This window comes from Diaphorina citri, unplaced genomic scaffold (assembly GCF_000475195.1).
Source record: "Diaphorina citri unplaced genomic scaffold, Diaci psyllid genome assembly version 1.1 scaffold1835, whole genome shotgun sequence".
Classification (NCBI taxonomy): domain Eukaryota; kingdom Metazoa; phylum Arthropoda; class Insecta; order Hemiptera; family Psyllidae; genus Diaphorina; species Diaphorina citri.
In genome coordinates, this window is record NW_007379261.1 from 35,952 (window position 1) to 54,791 (window position 18,840).

The window sequence follows — 18,840 nt, forward strand, 5'->3', positions numbered from 1 at the left end:
TTCATTGTTAGAGTATAGGCACTTAGATATATGTACTTATAACTTATAACATGACAAAGTACAGAGCTTAAAGGGGCTACATAGTATTTGTGTATTTTTTTTATTGTTCTAGATACATTGAGGTTTGTTCTTTACTTAGGCTAGCCACTGATCAGGTCTACCTGATAGTGTGTGTGCGCATCAGTTATAAGTTAGACCTGACAGACAGACCTTTTCAGCCGTACCTGTCAGGTCTACCTGATAGTGTCTGGCCTTAGATTCAAGAATTATTGTTGAATTCTTACCTTGCTGACCGTATACCTAAGGACGTTGAGAAGAAGGAATATTATCATAGCTGCTCCTTAAAGCTCACTTTTCAAACACAAAACAAGAACTTTTAAGATTTAAAAACAACAGAAGCTACTTCTCAAGATTTGAAATCTAACACAATCCAATATTGTCCTTAAAATCCCAGATATTCACACACGAAAACCAGAGAGACACCAACAGTGAGACCTGAAATCTTTACCTAAACACCGGATCAGCTAAGACGTAACAGTTCTTATCAGTAATAACGGCCGAGACAGTTTTTCTTGTATTTGTTGGATACAAAACATGTGCAAAAAATAAAAGCACAGAGTTCACCTTCATGAAATGACCCCCAGACAAATTCAGGGGGAGAATTCAGAGCTAAGCAACTTGACCATCAATAAATTCTTTTCCTTCAGAACTTTCCTTATTGATTTGATTTAAAAATTTTGGGTCTAATCCTGTTCTGAGCCACAATGTGAGACAAATTTTTCCCCCAATAATGACAGTCCTAAGAGAATTTTTTCCACAAGTATGAATTTGACCTTAAACATGACTCAATTATTCAAGTTTCCACTTAGCTCCCTATCTCTCCCGTTTTCCTTCCTAAAATTGTCTCCACTTTAGGGTTTTGTCGGGGGACAGGCCGTCTGCATGATTCGTTTAGTGCCCACCATGGCCCCATCCTCACATACATGCACTACAATCCCCGGCTGACTCTCAGATGGTGCATGCAGCTCATGGCTGAGGCCGGGTGTCAGACTAGCTATGGCCGCCAGGAGGTCGTAGTTGACCAGTGGCTCACTCTCAGGGCGGGGCTCCCACCCGACAGGCGGCGAGGAGGGTGGGGAGATGAGGAACTGTTTGGTCGGGGCCGGAGGCTGCAGGTGTTGGTCGGCCGAATCAAACGGTGTCATAGGCTGTACGAAGTAGACGTTTATCTTACTCGACGCGAACACACTCTGGTGGAGGTTAATGCGAGCTTTAGCAGCGGCCGCCGAGGATTCGTAGTTCACGCGCATGCGTCGGAAACTTTTCAGATATTGGAACGATTTGGGTTTGCCGAACTGGGACAGAAGGGTTTCTATTTGTTCCTTGAGAGCGTCGTCTTTGAAGAGGTCGGGGTTCAAATTGGTAATAATAAGAGATTTTGGAAGTTGCTCATATTCACGCGCATGCGTCGGAAACTTTTCAGATATTGGAACGATTTGGGTTTGCCGAACTGGGACAGGAGGGTTTCTATTTGTTCCTTGAGAGCGTCGTCTTTGAAGAGGTCGGGGTTCAAATTGGTAATAATAAGAGATTTTGGAAGTTGCTCATCGTTGATAAGATCGTCCAGAGAGTCACCCATGTCTCCTGTATCCTTGAGATTGTCGATGGCGTTGATGATCATCTTGTGATCATCCTCGTCCTCCTCCATGCTGTGAGGGGATTGGGAGTTGAGGGGTTTAATTTTGACGGCTGGGTGGGGGACGTGGGTGGGAAAGTATTGATTTAGAGGGGATTGATTTTCTCCGTGAAGTTTTGTTAGGTGTTGCTTATTAGGGGATTGTTTCTTGTGTGAAGTTTGGTTTTATTAGGTAGTTGTTGACGTGAGATTTAGACGTGTTTTCTTCTCAAATGTCTTTTCCTTTTCTGCTCCCAGAAGATACCTCTTGGTATCTGAAAAGATGGTGTCCGGGGAATGGATTGTTTGCTTGTTTATCTAAGCTTTTAAAGCTTGAGAGATCTCCTGTAGTCAGTTGTATGGTCAGCTTTTCTCTGTTTCCGATCTGGGACCCTTGTAGATATGATACATTTGTTTGTTTATCTCAGCTTTTAAAGCTTGAGAGATCTCCTGTAGTCAGTTGTATGGTCAGCTTTTCTCTGTTTCCGATCTGGGACCCTTGTAGATATGATACCCTGTGCTTCCAGTAGGTGCTTTCCGACTGAACCTTGCTTTGTATTCCCAGTTTCTTTTAGGCCGGTCTTGGACAATTTGAATTAGTAATCTGTGAACAGGAACAGAAGAGAAAAGGTTAATATCAGAGGAAATTTGACTTGGGATTTTCCTTGATGTGTGAGTCAACTAGCTAGATAGATAGATAGTTAGGTACTTGTTCTAACTCATTTCTTCATGCAAACAAAAGAATGGTGAGTAATGTATTTTCTTATCGCCAATTTGCTGCTTTGTATTCCCAGTTTCTTTTAGGCCGGTCTTGGACAATTTGAATCAGTAATCTGTGAACAGGAACAGAAGAGAAAAGGTTAATATCAGAGGAAATTTAACTTGGGATTTTCCTTCATGTGTGAGTCAACTAGCTAGATAGATAGTTAGGTACTTGTTCTAACTCATTTCTTCATGCAAACAAAAGAATGGTGAGTAATGTATTTTCTTATCGCCAATTTGCCTTTATTTCTTATTGAGTTGTCCGTTTGGCCATTGATTTCTGGACTAATGGTCCCAATTAATTTTAAATAATTGTTGATTTTAAGTCACAATGAAACCTTTATTCTTTCTTTCCCTTTCTCTCTCCCTCCCTCCCTCTCCCTCCCTCCCTCTCCCTCCTCCTCCCTCTTAATTTCTTTCCCCCTATGTCTACTCTTATCACTTTAATCAGTTCAATGGGTCCTGGGTCCTCAGTTAGTGGTCTCAAGTTCAACTGTCACCGAGCTATTGCTGTCTCCAAATAGACAGCCGTTTTGTGCGAATTTTAATGGGAGCAAGAATGGGTTTGTTTTAGGTCACTTTAGTGGACCTTAAGGCGGTTTTTGCTTGTGAATTCCGGGGATTTCGACGGGATATTAGTGGTCCTTAAGCTGGTTTTCGTGTGTGAATATCTGGGATTTTAAGGACAATATTGGTAGGTCGCGTGTTCGATTCCCAAATGGGGAGGGTATTTTATCCTAACCAGATTAGTTTCGTTTGTAGTTACAGTTCCCTCTATCAAACCTCCTAAAAACAACTACAACTTCAAATGAATAAATTTCTAGCTTCTTGTTCTCCTTAATGTTAAATTTTTATTATTCCATTAAACTATATGATAAGGCTAATCAACTAATCATATTATACTTAAACGCAGGTTCTTGTTATTTATTTGAACAATTTAAATTTAAATTCAAAGCATGACTCAACTATGAAGTACCTAATACCTAGTCAGTATTTTATAGAATAGAAAAGAAAAGTTCTTGAATGAAAATGACAGTGTGTAAAATGTCCCTAAATGGAGAGTCCAAAATTTTTATTAAAATAGCAGAACATTTATATATTTCAAGTTGAAAGCTGGAGATAGCATATTTTATTTGTGGACCCACAACATTGTTATTCTTTTATCTACATTTATCAATGTCAACTAAATCTACCTACAAGTTTTGTTTTTCGGAAAATTTCTATAGATACTTCATTATGTTGAAATGTAGTAGGATACATTTATAAATAAATTATCTAGATATATTTCAAGTATTTCAAATTCATTTTGAAAATATTAAAAAAGAAAAAAAAAATCATACATTTTCAAAAAGTAAGGAAAAACTTGAATTTGAAATAACGCAAAATAGATTTACTTACATGTTTATCTTCAGGCAAAGCTGATAATCCCCTTATTTTCGGCGGGAGATCTCTCGAACTGAGTACATTTTCAAAAATAACGCAAAATAGATTTACTTACATGTTTATCTTCAGGCAAAGCTGATAATCCCCTTATTTTCGGCGGGAGATCTCTCGAACTGATATCAAATCCTGTCTTCTTGAGCTAAAAGAGGTCCCGTCAAATCTCTCCTCCAAACAGACTATTTTTGTTCCAGAGCGGCGTGGACTATTTTTAAAACTGGACTGAAATTTCCACTCGGTCGCCCGAAATCCCAAAAAGTGAAAAATCTACGGGGAATTCCCTCTTGCCTTCTCTCGCGCGACTGACGGCGAAGGTTGCACTTTTACCGAGGGGGGAGGAGGGAGAGAAAAACGAATGTTTTTGTGGTGCGCGGAATAACCGGGGACAGAACGAATAATGGGAGAGGGAACAAAAGAAAGTGGGGAAAAAAGAATAATAATGGGGGAAAAATACATTCGTGCATGCGGAGAGAGAGAGAGAAAGTTATTTTTCATTATTTTCGTACTCACCCGGGTAAAGAAGAGGAGGGGGGAATAAGTGGGGTGGTAGAACGACAGAGGGGTAAAAAAGTACGGGGGATTTTTTTTATTGGGGGGAGAGGGGCAAGGGTATAGGAAGGGAACGGTATTTTTTTTTAGGGTGATTGGGTAGGAAATACATACAGCGCAAATTGGGTAGGAGATACAGAATTTGGGTGGTAATTTTTCAGGACAATGGAGGGGCAAAGGCCTAGAAGCAGTTTCTAATAAAATTTGAAGGCAGTCGCTAGTGTGTGTAGGTGTACAGAAGGTGGTAAGAGGAGAAAGAAGGTACAGAAAAATGGGTGGTATTCTTTTTGGGGGCAGAAGATGATTTTTCGAGGGTGATTTGGGGGGTTATTTTAGAAGTTAATGGAGGCTAAACTTGAGCCGCTAAAGGTATTGAAGGTTGAATCATAGTTTATTGGAACACTGTGAGATGACGGATTTATAAAGGCACACAAAGTGGAGGGTATATTTCAGGAATGCGGGGTGGGGACTTGGCGAGTTCCAAGGTAGTTGGATGGGACGGAGAGAGTTAAAGGAGGGGAACAAGGAGATTTTGGGGTGGGAGAAAAATCAATGACTGGTGATGACGTAGGTATGAGGTTGGGGGTAGTTCTGGGAGGGAGGGGTGGTGTTTATGGAGCTTCTTTTGTCGGGAATGGAGGTTGTATTTGGGAGGAAGTTATGTGAGAGGAGAGTAGGAGAAGTTATTTTGGAGGGGAGGTAGGAATGAAGAAATTTAAGGGGAGGGATAGTTAGGTTTGTCTGGTACTGTGGATATTATAAAGGGACCGGTCGGTGTGTATTTTAGTTCCTACCCCAAGGCGGGTTCTGTGGGACGCGTGAATGGGAGGGGGGGGGGGGGGGGGGGGAATTTTGGGGACGTCTACTGTATCTTGGGTGTTTCTATTTTGGATTTTGATCTTTGAACTTGATGATCTATGAAAATTAATTAATGTTGAACATTTTCACAAAAGACATAGGAGGAAGAGAGAATGGTCATTTCAAAGACTTCAATGAAGTCTCAGATGTTCTCAGATATGTTTCTGATGCCGTCAAATTATCAGGCTTTTACAAATACCCAATGTACATACACATGGGGGTGATCACATTAGGCTGACTTCCTTTTTACTTCCATTAGGCTACTGGGGCTATTATCTGTATTGTCCATGTATTGTAGTCAATCCCCATCAAAGTTTTAACACTTGGGGGTTTTTTCCCCTTCTGAAATGTGATTTGTATTCATCAATACAAAAAAAAAGCCTTTTTGGGAATCTATATTAAATCATTATTAAATGGTACATGGTACATACTTGACATACAAACGAATGGAAATGAAAATAGTGTTACTTAGTATACAACTATGTATGTATGTATTTATCTGTGACCTTGCCTAAGTAGGTAAACTCTCATTCCCACCTGATTGAAAATCTGTTTCACCTCATTCCCGACATTTCAACTGATTGACATGAATTACCGGTTTATTGAAACGGGATTATTATTCATGTCATGGCATGCCTCACTTCATGACATTGCTATTTGATACACTTCACTTTTTAAGTAGGCCCCCTCTTTACAGTCTCTCTTTCTCCTCTCTCTCTCTCTCTCTCTCTCTCTCTCTCTCCCCCTCTTCCCCTCTCCCCCTCCTCATGTCAATTGAAACATTTATGTTGGTGACAGAATCCGCATTTGGAGCCAAAAAGCTCTTTTTGATCAATCAACTGAGAGAGTATGGATCAAAAAAAGCTAGTTGGGATACCTATCTACGACATCGGCTTTACCCTTCCTTCGGCAACAAGTTACCCACAATTTAGCAGTTATACAGATATATTAAACTTTTTAAAAGGTCTATTTTTCACGCTATTTAATTCTCCTCATAAGTTACCCATTGACTCCAATGCTTCCCATGTTCTTCTTTGTTCCGCAGGTCGATGGCTATGTTCCCCCCTCCCAGCTGCGCGCTCTGGCCGCCAACACATTCGTGGATCATCTGTGTGGCCTGGACATTGACAACAAATCCTCCTATGTCCGTCTTACCGGTATTATCTGCACGATAGGACCTGCCTCTGTCGCTGTGGACATGCTGGAGAAAATCATTGAAACTGGTAAGTAGTGCAACAAGTAGTGCTTTAGTCAGACATCGAGCTGAGAATGCGAAGTTCCATTGCAGGTTTCCAGAGCCCCTCTTTCAATATTAGTAGAATACAATAGAATTGTACCTTGTTTATCCTGCTCGAATGAGACTGAAAAGTCCCTTTACTACCCCAGCATCAGCAGTCTAAACAAGGTCTCGTATATTTTATGGGTTTAACAATTTAATACAATACATAACCCTAGTACAAAAGGGTTTAACAACTTAATACAACAACCCTAGAACAGTGCTTTAGTTGGACATCCACAGTTTACAGTTTTCTAGACCACCTCTTTTAATTCAAAATTCAAGTAGATAAAATTCCAGAAGAAAATAATAGTGAGGTGACATTAAGGTAGGTACGACGTGTACACATGTCAGTCGATACACTTTCAGACCATCACTGATGAACTGATGATTCATTAGAATCATTAGAATTCATTAGAATCATCAGTGTTGAAATTTGTTATTGGCATTATATGTCTGACTGTCTTCATTGAACAATTTCATTAGTCATTACAGACAAAACAATATCGAAGTAGTATTACTGTCAAAATATCTACCATTAAAACTACCTATGGGTGTATCAATCCAATCCTAAACAAACACACTTCCTATTTCCTACAAAAACACCATTATCAGCTATCAAAACAGAAAATAATATCACTCACTCAAGTGCCTCCTTGAGGATGACAATTGTAACAATAACAAAATGAACAATTTGTATCAATAACAAAATGAACAATATGTATAAATAACAAAATGAAACAGTACAGCTGAGTGCTATTTGCTACAAGTTCTCATTTATCTCTAGGTCAAACGGAGAGGTACCAATGTAGAAATCAGGTTTAACAACTTGAGAATGTGAAAAAAATGTGTAAAGATGTGCCAAGATAGATCTCAAAGAACACTTTAAAGACCAAAGAAACACTCTAATAAATATGAGGAAATCATTAAGTAACAATCATTAACAAATAAAAAGATATGAGGAAATCATTAACAATCAAAAAGTAAAAAAATCTGGTGTGAACATCACACGACTTTCCTTATCCTATTGAATGATGCTTATTTTTATGTTCTATAGTAACTTTCTTATATTTCTGTAGTCTAATCCCCTCCAGAATATAAACTGAAATATTTTTAGACAAATTGACCCGCCCGTGGCAGATTTTATACGAAACAGAAGAGGTTCGTTCTCAGAACGGCTGGCTTTTTCCTATCCTGTCTTCCTTCTCTCTTATTCGTTTTCGCGATGATATGTAGTAGCTAGCGGTGAAGACATTTGTTGGTTTCTTGTGTGTGTTTGAATCAATTTCTTCACAGTATTTAATTATTCACACTAATTTACCCGTGTGTCCTTGGCAAGGTCTACCACAAGGCACATTTTACAAGTATTAATACATAGCTACCTACCTATCTACCAATTTAATTAAGAGGTATCAGGCCAGCCACTCACTATCAGGTAGACTTGATAGGTACGGCTGATCAAGTCCACCTGTCAGTTCTACCTGATACTTGATGAGCACACACACTATCAGGTAGACCTGAGAGGTACACCTGATCAGGTCCGCCTGTCAGGTCTGCCTGATACTTGATGAGCACACACACTATCAGGTAGACCTGACAGGTACGGCTGAAAACGTCCGCCTTTCAGGTCTACCTGATACTTGATGAGCACACACAGTATCAGGTAGACCTGATCAGGTCCGCTTGTCAGATCTACCTGCGTGATCATCACACACACACACTATCAGATAAACCTGACAGGCGACCTGATCAGGTTTACCTGATAGTGATGAGTGGCTGGCCTTACAATTTCTTGCCCAGGGAAGTGCAAGAGGGTTCTGCTTTCTAATTCGCGTGGCTTTTTTTTTGCCCATGCTGAGAACTCTGTGTCTGTTACGTAGGACGTACATAGGTATCAAGGTATCATCATCAGCATTATTATTCTTATTATTGAGAGCCGGTGACATGTGAAGAACAGTGCATGTGTGAGAAAGAGAGAAGAGAAGAGAGGGGGGAGAGAGGGAGAGAGAGAGAGAATGAGAGGGAGAGGGAGAGGTATATATGTAGTTTCTATTCCCACTTTATTCCCACATGTTTCTAGTATTCTTCTTACTTCCTCTCTTTTTAGCCTCTTCCCTCTCCTCCCCCAGAAGTCCCATTGCAGGTTTCCAGAGCCCCTCTTTCAATATTAGTACCTAGAATACAATAGAATTTTACCTTGTTTATCCTGCTCGAATGAGACTGAAAAGTCCCTTTACCCCAGCATCAGCAGTCTAAACAAGGTCTCGTATATTTTATGGGTTTAACAATTTAATACAATACAATAGAACCCTAGTACAAAAGGGTTTAACAACTTAATACAACAACCCTAGAACAGTGCTTTAGTTGGACATCCAGCTTAGAAGAAGAAGAAGAAGTCCCATTACAGTTTTCTAGACCCCCTCTTTCAATTCAAAATTCAAGTAGATAAAATTCCAGAAGAAAATAATAGTGAGGTGACATTAAGGTAGGTACGACGTGTACACATGTCAGTCGATTTTGACTGGAAACACGTACCTATAAGTTAAGTAAGATGATGAGATTTTGGTTTGGGAAAAATAGTGTGGACGTATCTCTGTCCCTCGATCACACAAAGTGGATGCTGCTTTAGGCATAGGTACTATTATTCCAATTTCTTCTCTTCCTTTCATCCCTTCTTTTCCGACTGGAAACACGTACCTATAAGTTAAGTAAGATGATGAGATTTTGGTTTGAGAAAAATAGTGTGGACGTATTTCTGTCCCTCGATCACACAAAGTGGATGCTGCTTTAGGCATAGGTACTATTATTCCAATTTCTTCTCTTCCTTTCATCCCTTCTTTTCTCCTGTGTTCCTTACCTTATTCCACTGCCCTCCCAATCCTGGACTATCTCCTATTCTCCTATATTGCTCCTTCCTGGCATCCTACATCCTGTGATGCTCCTGAAATCATGCCATTTTACGCGAAACATTTGGGGAACAATTTGAAACCCATTTGGTGTCGTACGATAAGAATCGAACTCCGACGAGTGTTCCGAGAAACCACGAGAATGTCCGAGCGAACCCGAACCTCCGCATTGCAAGGAACCGAACCTGTACGAAGGCAATGTGCGTCTTATTGAGAAACTAATGGCAACTGGTAAGGGCACTTCTCACGAGAGTTCCCCTTCATTCGTTATTTAGATAGATAGATACATACTCGTTATTTATTATAAGAGCGCCTCTTGAAGGTACAACTTAAATTCAGACTGCCGGGTTTGTCATTAACTGGAGCAATGTGCGTCTTATTGAGAAACTAATGGCAACTGGTAAGGGCACTTCTCACGAGAGTTACCCTTCATTCGTTATTTAGATAATAGATAGATACATACTCGTTATTTATTATAAGAGCGCCTCTTGAAGGTACAACTTAAATTCAGACTGCCGGGTTTGTCATTAACTGGTACCCAGACAAATCATGAAAAGGTGGGAGTACAAAAATTTAACCCAGCTTTTTACTCTACAAGAACTTTGATGAGTAACCCGAAATATATGGTGAAATTTATCCAATTTTACATGAACTCTTTTAAATAGACATCAGCCAGCCTAGTTAGCTTAGTTGGTAGTGCGTCTGCCTTGTAAGCGCTAGGCCGCGGGTTCGATTCCCGCCCGGGGCGGATTTTATCCTGATGGGATAATGTTCGTTCTCGGAACGGCTGGCTTTTTCCTATCCTCTCTTCCTTCTCTCTTCTATTTCGGGACGATAAGACCATAGCAGTTATAGTTCCCTCTGTCAAACCTCTCAAAAAATAAAAAAAATAGACATCATAGAAACGATTTGAGAATTATTGGTGGAAATCAATAAGAAAACGGTATTTTTCAAAGTGACGAACTTTTTTTTCATTTGAATGGCCAATATGATATATGAAAGACGTAAACAACATTTCTAATCAATAATAATTCTATTCTATTCTAAATCAATTTCTATTCTATTCCAGGCATGAACATTGCCCGTCTGAATTTCTCCCACGGTTCCTACGAATACCACGGACAAACCATTAAGAACATTAGACAAGCTGTGGAGAACTACTCGAAGAGAATTGGTATGCCTCATGCCCTAGCTATCGCCCTGGATACCAAGGGACCTGAAATCAGAACTGGACTACTGCAAGGCGTAAGTAAGGGGAGGAGAGTTGGGTGGAAGAGCAAGCCAAAGGAAGGATATAGATAGAGTGGAAAGAGAATTTGTAAGTTGTTATATCCCAACTATGCCTTGGTCACTGTTCTGGAGACAATTCTTTTTTTTCAAGAGGTGTTGATAGAGATAACTGTAACTGTTATGGTCTTATCGTTCCGAAATTGAAGAGAGAAGGAAGACAAGATAGGAGAAAGCCAGACGTTCCGAGAACGAATCTTATCCGTTTAGGATAAAATCCGCCCCGGCCGGAAATCGAACCCGCGACCTACCCGCTTACAAGGCAGATGCACTACCCTCCAAGCTAACTAAGCTGGTTATTTTTCTTAGAGCATTCTAGTTGTATAATTATGGTTCGTTCTCGGAACGGCTTGCTTTCTTCTATCCTGTCTTCCTTCTCTCTTCGATTTCGGGACGATAAAACCCTAGCAGTTACAGTTCCCTCTATCAAACCTATTGAAAAAAAAAAAAAATATTAGTTACAGTGTGGTTCATTTTTCTCAAAATCATTCTATTTATATTCATTTACAGGGTGGTTCCGCCGAGGTAGAGCTGGTCAAAGGCCAAACCATCCGTCTGACCACGGACGCCGCCTTTGCAGAGAAGGGCAGTGCCACTGATCTGTACGTTGACTACACTAACATCACCAAGGTGGTTAAACCCGGCAGCAGAATCTTCGTCGACGATGGTCTGATTTCCCTGGTGGTCAAATCTATTGGTAAGTTTTCATGTGGAAATAATCCAATCCTTGCAACACTGTGAGACAAACTGGTGTCTGACGAAAGTAAGATGGTTACATTTGGAAAGTGACCTAATAAAGTTATGAAATAGGTAACTACAAAACTTATTACCTTTATATGATACAATGGATACACGTTCCGGTTTTGATCTTATCCGACTCGAGTTTCGTCCACTCCGTGGACTTTTTCAAGGAAACTCCTTGAAAAAGTTTCCTTGAAAAAACAGATTCGCGCATTGTTTGCAAACGCTCACAAACGTTTGCAAATGCGCACTTGGTGTAACATTACCCTAAGATGGGACTGTAAAGTCCCTTTACTCCCGCTGTCTATTGTGATTTCAATGGGCATTGGGCAATCTCGTGCTGTTGACTTTTTCCAACACCTCAGGCTGTGCGAGGAGAGTAGCTTGTTGCCGAATGAAGGGTAAAACCCTCGTCACTAGAAACCTACTTACAGTTATCTCCATCAACAACAGGGTTGGTTTAAACCAAATGTGTGTTCTTTTTTTATTATTATTTTTTTTTTTTAAAGTAAAAAGCTACCAACTAAGCTAACTAGGCTGGCTAAATCCCGAGTTCGTAAACCCCAGCATAAGGATTTTCATATTTTGGTCAAAGATTTTTCAAAATTGGGGTATTTTTTTTTAGTTCCGTAATGGAAGTCTTGTGATATCCACACCAGATTTTTTTTACTTTCTATTTGAAGATGAAGAAAAAGAGGTGTGATAGAGGGAACTGTAGCTGTGCTAAGGACTTATCATCCCGAAAGCGAAGAGAGAAGGAAGGCTGGATAGATAAAACCTATCTGTTTCACCAGCAAAGGTTTCTTCAAGTGTAGTTGATTCGAAGGGCAAGGTAAATCTTTACCCTTGAGTGTGCCATAAGACTAATGACATACTTGTTAAATTTTTTTCATGCAACAAGGAAAAAAAATTCAAGAGGAAAGAATTAGAATAGATCAGTTGCGCTTACTTGGGTGATGTTTCACACACACATGCATACACACACACACCACACACACGCGCGCACACCACACACACAACGCAACACAACTCAACACAACACACGCTCACACACACACGCACACATACGCACACATACACACACACGCACACGCACACCCACACACACACATACACACACACGCACACACACACACCCTCCCTCTTGCTTTATGGACGATTGAGGAGACCTTCACTGACCGCCTTGTCTAGAAGTGTTTTGAAGGAGAAGGAAGAGAGTGAGTTCAGGATGGGTAGGGGGAGTGCGTTCCAGAGGTCTATGGAGGACAGGAGGAAGGCGTTGGAGTAGGATTGGGTGTGACCATCGTGTATGTAGCGCACCTGGTAGTGGAAATGAGAAACGCATTAGAACAGTAGAACGCATTTTCAGTCCTATTCGGGCAGGATAAACAAGGTATATTCTATTCTATTCTAGAATAGAATAGAATATACCCTATTTATACGTACTGCCATATTGAGAATGAAAAGTCTGGCGCCCACATTTCTGCCCCATACCCCCATATGTACATCATTGCCGGTGTCACCACCGATTTGTACACATTTTTTTTTTTTTTTTTTTTTTTTTTTTAAGGGTTTTGACAAGGATTGGACATGGTGTTTGCTTCTTTCATTCGGGAGGCGTCGGCTATCCGCGAAATCAGGGCCATTCTGGGTAAGTAGAATTACTTTCCATTACAATAAGGTTGACTTTACTACCGTGGATTGTCTCAGGATTGAGTTCAATCCGAGGTTGACCTGGCTTTTAAGTATAGGCAAATCCTCATTTCATCTCAATCCCGAGTTCTTTTTTTTTTTTATTTTTTTTTTTTTTAAGAGGTTTGACAGAGGGAACTGTAACTGCTATGGTCTTATCGTCCCGAAATCGAAGAGAGAAGGTTTCAGGACATTTCCGTTCTGTGTTCTTTCAATGGGTAATGTTCTCAAGATTCCTAATCATCTAATCAAAGTTGAATCTCTTATGAGTCTCGTTTTTGACCATGATCAATTTTGTTTTCTGAGTGCTAACATTTTTTTTTTTTTTTAAGAGGTTTGACAGAGGGAACTGTAACTGCTATGGTCTTATCGTCCCGAAATCGAAGAGAGAAGGAAGAATGTCCAAGTAGATAACTACCTACCTAGTTAACTAGGAAGGAATTTTAATTGTGTTGAGCATTAAATGCTTGTCACAAATGTCCTTCCTCGCTTGATAAACTACGCTAAATTCGGCAGCCTAGTTAGTTTGGAGTTTAAGCGCTAGGTTTTTAGTTCGACTCCCGTCTCGAGCGAATTTTATCCCGAGATAGAGATAAGGTTCGTTCTCGGAAAGGCTGGCTTTCTCGTATCCTGTCCTCTCCTATTCAATTTTAGGACGTGAAGACCTTCGTTATTATACAGTTTTCACTATCAAATACTTGGATATCTTAAACCTTAGCCCGTGTTAGGAATATTATTATTATTTTTCATAGCTACTTTGCAAAAGGTACCTATGATGTAAAATTTGCAACGTCTAAATATTTGCAATGTTGTGTGAATGTGAACATGAATAATATTAAAGGACTTTTAGGAACGGGCCCCCTGAATAACTTGAAGGCTTCACTTTTTTGCAAAGATCTTGCGGTATCCACTGCTTTCTGACCTCGAAAAATCTTCACCGTGCGCTGCTGCGCTCTAGCGGGATATCTTTATCACCTGTTGATTATCCGCACCGCAGCCATTTTCTGTCGTCTGTCGTCTTCAACACTTTTTGATTAGGTTAGGTGGTATCTCATCTTCTTCAACACTTCAACTTCAACTTCAACACTTTTTGATTAGGTAGGTACTTGAATTTGAAAATTTGATATTTGAATCAGAGACCAGAGTCAGAGTCAATCAGTTCGTTTTTCATTCATTACATCGTTTTTCGTGAAACTTTAGTGAAAAAAATCTTTCTGTTTAAATAAAATTGTAAATTTATTTTCGTAGTTGACGTGATGTGCAAAAACCTTTTTATAACCTACCTACCCATTGTGAAAGATTTTAATAATCAAACGAAGAAATTGAATTTGTGTTTTCATTGTTGAAAGTTAATTTTTCAAGGTTGTTTTTTCATAGGTAGGTATTTTTTATCAATGTTTATCCCTACTTTTAAATAACTTTTATCTAGATATTTTTTTCCCACAGTTAATTGTCTAACAGACTAACATTCAAGTTGGCTTGCCAAGTGTTAAATAATTAAATTACTCAGGAGTTTTTAAAAAGGTAGGTACCTACCTAAAGAGTTTGGTCATCTGTTCAAAACACCACTTTTACAAGCTTAACCAAAAACACCTACCCAGTGTATTTACCTACCTACTTATCAAAAGTGTTTTTGAATTATTTTAAAACACCTTTCTGTGTATTTTAAATCTTAACTGAGATTACTGAAACACCATCAACAGATTCAAAGGTAAGGAAAAACACTTGATTTCCATGTTGTTCACCTAAAACTCTGGTTCAGTTTTGCCTACGATAAGATAATTTATTACTCTCAGCTTTGGAGCTTTGTTGAGTACACACAGTACAGAAATTTTACAGAATTCCACACTTAATAATCCATCATACCTAGATAAATACAATTTGATAGTATGTTTGTGTCATTAATGCAAATATCTATCCATTGGCAATGATATTGCACAAGTTGGCTTTTGCAAAAAAGACTTGCTATGTGCGTAAATCAAAGCAAAGTCTCTTGGCAAGACAACTTGTGCAATATGTAATGTTAATTTCCAGTGAACATTCATTTGGCTTCAGTTTTTTTGCTCTCTTTTGGGATACCTATCTACAAAATCTACATCACTCATAAAGTTTTTTTTTTTTTTTTTTTTTTTTTTGGAGAAAAGAAAATATTAGAAATATGGTCTCCTTTGAACCCCTCTCCTCAGTATTTACTCTTTGTCTAAAAAATATTGACCTCTTATCTTGAAAACATTCAAATAGGCAAGTCCGTAGGGTACTTATTTCATATGATGAATAAGTATAAGTACTTAGTGCTTTATTTAGATTGTCAGCTTAGAACAAGTTGTTCCATTATACCAACAGTTTAATAGAGCACCTCTTTATTGATATAATTTTGTTAGGTTACAAACTTAATTATAAAAAAAAATAATAAAAACATAGAAACAAATTACAAATTAAAGTTCTGAAAGAGGAGAAAAGTTAAAGAAGGAGAAAAAATAAGTACCTACTTAAGGGAAATAAAATGCCCAGGCTTTTTCAACACAGTACCTACCTATTTACTTAATATCTATTCAGTAGATAATTAGATAATTATGTACATGTACCAAGTACTTATTTAGGTACTTATCTATTCAGTAGATATTTATGTACTCTATGTACAGTGTACATGTACCAAGTACTTATTTAGGTACTTATCTATTCAATAGATATTTATGTACTCTATGTACAGTGTACATGTACCAAGTACTTATTTACTTGTCTATTGTGGAATTTTCTATCTTTTGATTCCCGGCGGAGTCATTTTTCGGCTCCACGCTTGGAGTTCGGGGTGCACTTTGCCTCGTGAGGACGATTGAATAACTGCTTTAATCGAGTAGCGACCAGTGGCGGCATTACCGTGTAAAAAGATTGTTGAAATATGGAAATGGATTGAAAAGAATCCAAAAATCACAGGAGAAAAATTTCCGTCAGTCTGTATGCATATCTGTCTGTCACGCTGATAGAGCTGTTTTTGTCCTCTCTTCACGAGAAAACGGCTGGACCGATTTTGATGACATTTTTTGTGGTTGTTAAGAACAGTACTGAGGGTGACATAGGCTACTTAAAATTGTCGTGGCAGACTCCCATGTAACTAACAGACCATGCTGTATGCAGGACCAAGATGTCTGTTGGCCACTGCCAATGGCTCTTATGCAATGTCCAGTACCAGATCTGAGGAGATACCCAAGCAAGTACTTATTGGCAAGATAGGTATACTTATACCTACTGACCAGTTAACAAGCTACCTACAAGCAAGTAGCTATTTACCCTGTTGAGTAGATTAAGTACTTAGGAACTTTCCTAGTTATGTGCTTGTGTTTTTCTAGGAACCTTACCTACCTATCTAGATAGGTATACCTATCTTACCAAAGTAATTAGTACCTACTTACATAAGTAACTACTAGAAGTTGATTTTTGTTTGGGAATCCCTTATCAGACCAAAAAAAAAAAAAAAAAAAAAAAAAAAACCTTTATTCAAAATGGTGGTGGTGGCGCTTCAAAATCTTACACTGCGCTGATCCCGTACAAAGGACGGGTTAACAACTATTCTATACTAATGTTGCGCGCCTTCCCTTTCTTTCCCCTCTAGAGCCCAGCCCAGCGGACTGGCTGCGCGACGTGGACACGCGTGTCGCGCACGGTATCAAGTATGGGCGCGACCGCAAGTTCCTCAACCAGGGTGACCCAGTCATTGTCGTGACCGGATGGAAGAAGGGCGCTGGCTTCACCAACACAGTGAGAATTGTGTACGTGAGTGACAATTTGGACGAATATCTGCACAACTGAGGACACCCTGTAAGAAATGTCCTATAAGCCGGGCACCAGTGAGGGTAGTAATATTCTATGTCCCATCTATCCTTTGAGGTTGGCAATCTAACATGTAATTGAGGCTGGCAATAAACTAATCTAGAACAGGAGCCACAGTTTTCCACCTGATATTGAGGGCATAGTAATCTACCCTATAACTGAGCAGAGAAACACGTTTACCCTGTCATTTAGGGTATAATTAATTGAATCGTTTGTTTAGAAATGCATGACACTCCCCCCCCCCCCCCTCACTACTTTATCTTCAACTCTTCAACTTCAAACTTCAACACTTTTTCTTTTTGATATTTGATTTCTTGATTCTTGAATGAATTTGAAATTTTGAATCAGAGTCAGAGTCATTATTACATCGTTTTTCGTGAAACTTTAGTGAAAAAAATCTTTCTGTTTAAATAAAATTGTAAATTTATTTTCGTAGTTGACGTGATGTGCAAAAACCTACCTACACCTACCCATTGTGAAAGATTTTAATAATCAAACGAAGAAAATGAATTTGTGTTTTCAGTGTTGAAAGTTAATTTTTCAAGGTTGCTTTTTCATATTTTTTATCAATGTTTATCCCTGCTCTTAAATAACTTTTACCTAGATATTTTTTTCCCATAGTTAATTGTCTAAAATTCTCGAATTGTTAAATTACTCAGGAGTTTTTAAAAAGGTACCTACCTAAAGAGTTTGGTCATCTGTTCAAAACACCACTTTTACAAGCTTAACCAAAAACACCTACCCAGTGTATTTACCTACTTATCAAAAGTGTTTTTAAATTATTTTAAAACACCTTTCTGTGTATTTTAAATCTTAACTGAGATTGCTGAAACACCATCAACAGATTCAAAGGTAAGGAAAAACACTTGATTTCCATGTTGTTCACCTAAAACTCTGGTTCAGTTTTGCCTACCTACGATAAGTTAATTTATTACTCTCAGCTTTGGAGCTTTGTTGAGTACACACAGTACAGAAATTTTACACAATTTCACACTTAAAAATTCATCATACCTAGATAAATACAATTTGATAGTATGTTTGTGTCATTAATTCAAATATCTATCCATTGGCAATGATATTGCACAAGTTGGCTTTTGCAAAAAAGACTTGCTATGTGCAATGTGCATAGATCAAAGAAAAGTCTCTTGGCAAGCCAACTTGTGCAATATGTAATGTTAATTTCCAGTGAAGATTCATTTGGCTTCAGTTTTTTTGCTCTCTTTTGGGATTCCTATCTACAAAATCTACATCACTCATAAAGTTTTTTTTTTTTGTAAGAAAAGAAAATATTAGAAATATGGTCTCCTTTGAACCCCTCTCCTCAGTATTTAACTCCTTGTCTAAAAAATATTGACCTCTTATTTTGAAACCATTTAAATAGGCAAGTACTTAGGGTACTTATTTTATATGATGACATCTCTGCAGTAAGTATAGATAGTTATGTACATGTACCAAGTACTTATTTACTTATCTATTCAGTAGATATTTATGTACTCTATGTACAGTGTACATGTACCAAGTACTTATTTACTTGTCTATTGTGGAATTTTCTATCTTGGTGTCAGCAGTAAACTAATCTAGAACAGGAGCCACAGTTTTCCAACTGATATTGAGGTCATAGTAATCTACCCTATAACTGAGCAGAGAAACACGTTTACACTGTCATTGAGGGTATAATTAATTGAATCGTTTGTTTAGAATGCATGACACTTTTTTCCCCTTCTTGTTCTCTTTTCTTCTGGGTTTAGACTGCCAAGAAAAAATCGTCTTTCCAACCTTAGAACTTACGAGTATAAGCTAGACTGTGATGATTTCAAGGTTCGATT

The 18,840-nt window shown here is 38.7% G+C and overlaps 2 protein-coding genes across 6 annotated transcripts in view; one reads left to right on the plus strand and one right to left on the minus strand.

Moving 5' to 3' along the window:
* The window catches only part of LOC103517402 (pyruvate kinase-like), a 29,122-nt gene extending 11,864 nt beyond the window's left edge, over nucleotides 1-17,258 (plus strand). Inside the window, exons 3-7 of the mRNA XM_026829516.1 lie at nucleotides 6,330-6,507; nucleotides 10,536-10,711; nucleotides 11,264-11,490; nucleotides 16,329-16,417; nucleotides 16,797-17,258. Of these exons, the coding sequence (XP_026685317.1) occupies nucleotides 6,330-6,507; nucleotides 10,536-10,711; nucleotides 11,264-11,490; nucleotides 16,329-16,417; nucleotides 16,797-16,993 (867 nt within the window). The 3' untranslated portion in view covers nucleotides 16,994-17,258. The remainder of the gene's footprint in view (nucleotides 1-6,329; nucleotides 6,508-10,535; nucleotides 10,712-11,263; nucleotides 11,491-16,328; nucleotides 16,418-16,796) is intronic.
* On the minus strand, nucleotides 736-7,468 carry LOC103517400 (protein sarah). Of its 5 annotated transcripts, none has more exons than XM_026829514.1 (4): nucleotides 7,205-7,468; nucleotides 2,085-2,279; nucleotides 1,593-1,984; nucleotides 736-1,437 (listed from the first exon to the last, which is right to left on the minus strand). In XM_026829514.1, exons 3-4 carry the CDS (start codon nucleotides 1,706-1,708, stop codon nucleotides 912-914), a joined length of 642 nt encoding a protein of 213 aa, XP_026685315.1. In that variant the 5' UTR covers nucleotides 1,709-1,984; nucleotides 2,085-2,279; nucleotides 7,205-7,468; the 3' UTR covers nucleotides 736-911. The 5 variants fall into 5 exon arrangements, with proteins under 5 accessions (XP_026685315.1, XP_017302928.1, XP_026685314.1 ...); XM_017447439.2 differs by lacking the exon at nucleotides 7,205-7,468 and adding an exon at nucleotides 7,097-7,200; XM_026829513.1 differs by lacking the exon at nucleotides 7,205-7,468 and adding an exon at nucleotides 3,936-4,193.
* Nucleotides 17,259-18,840: the final 1,582 nt, after the last annotated feature.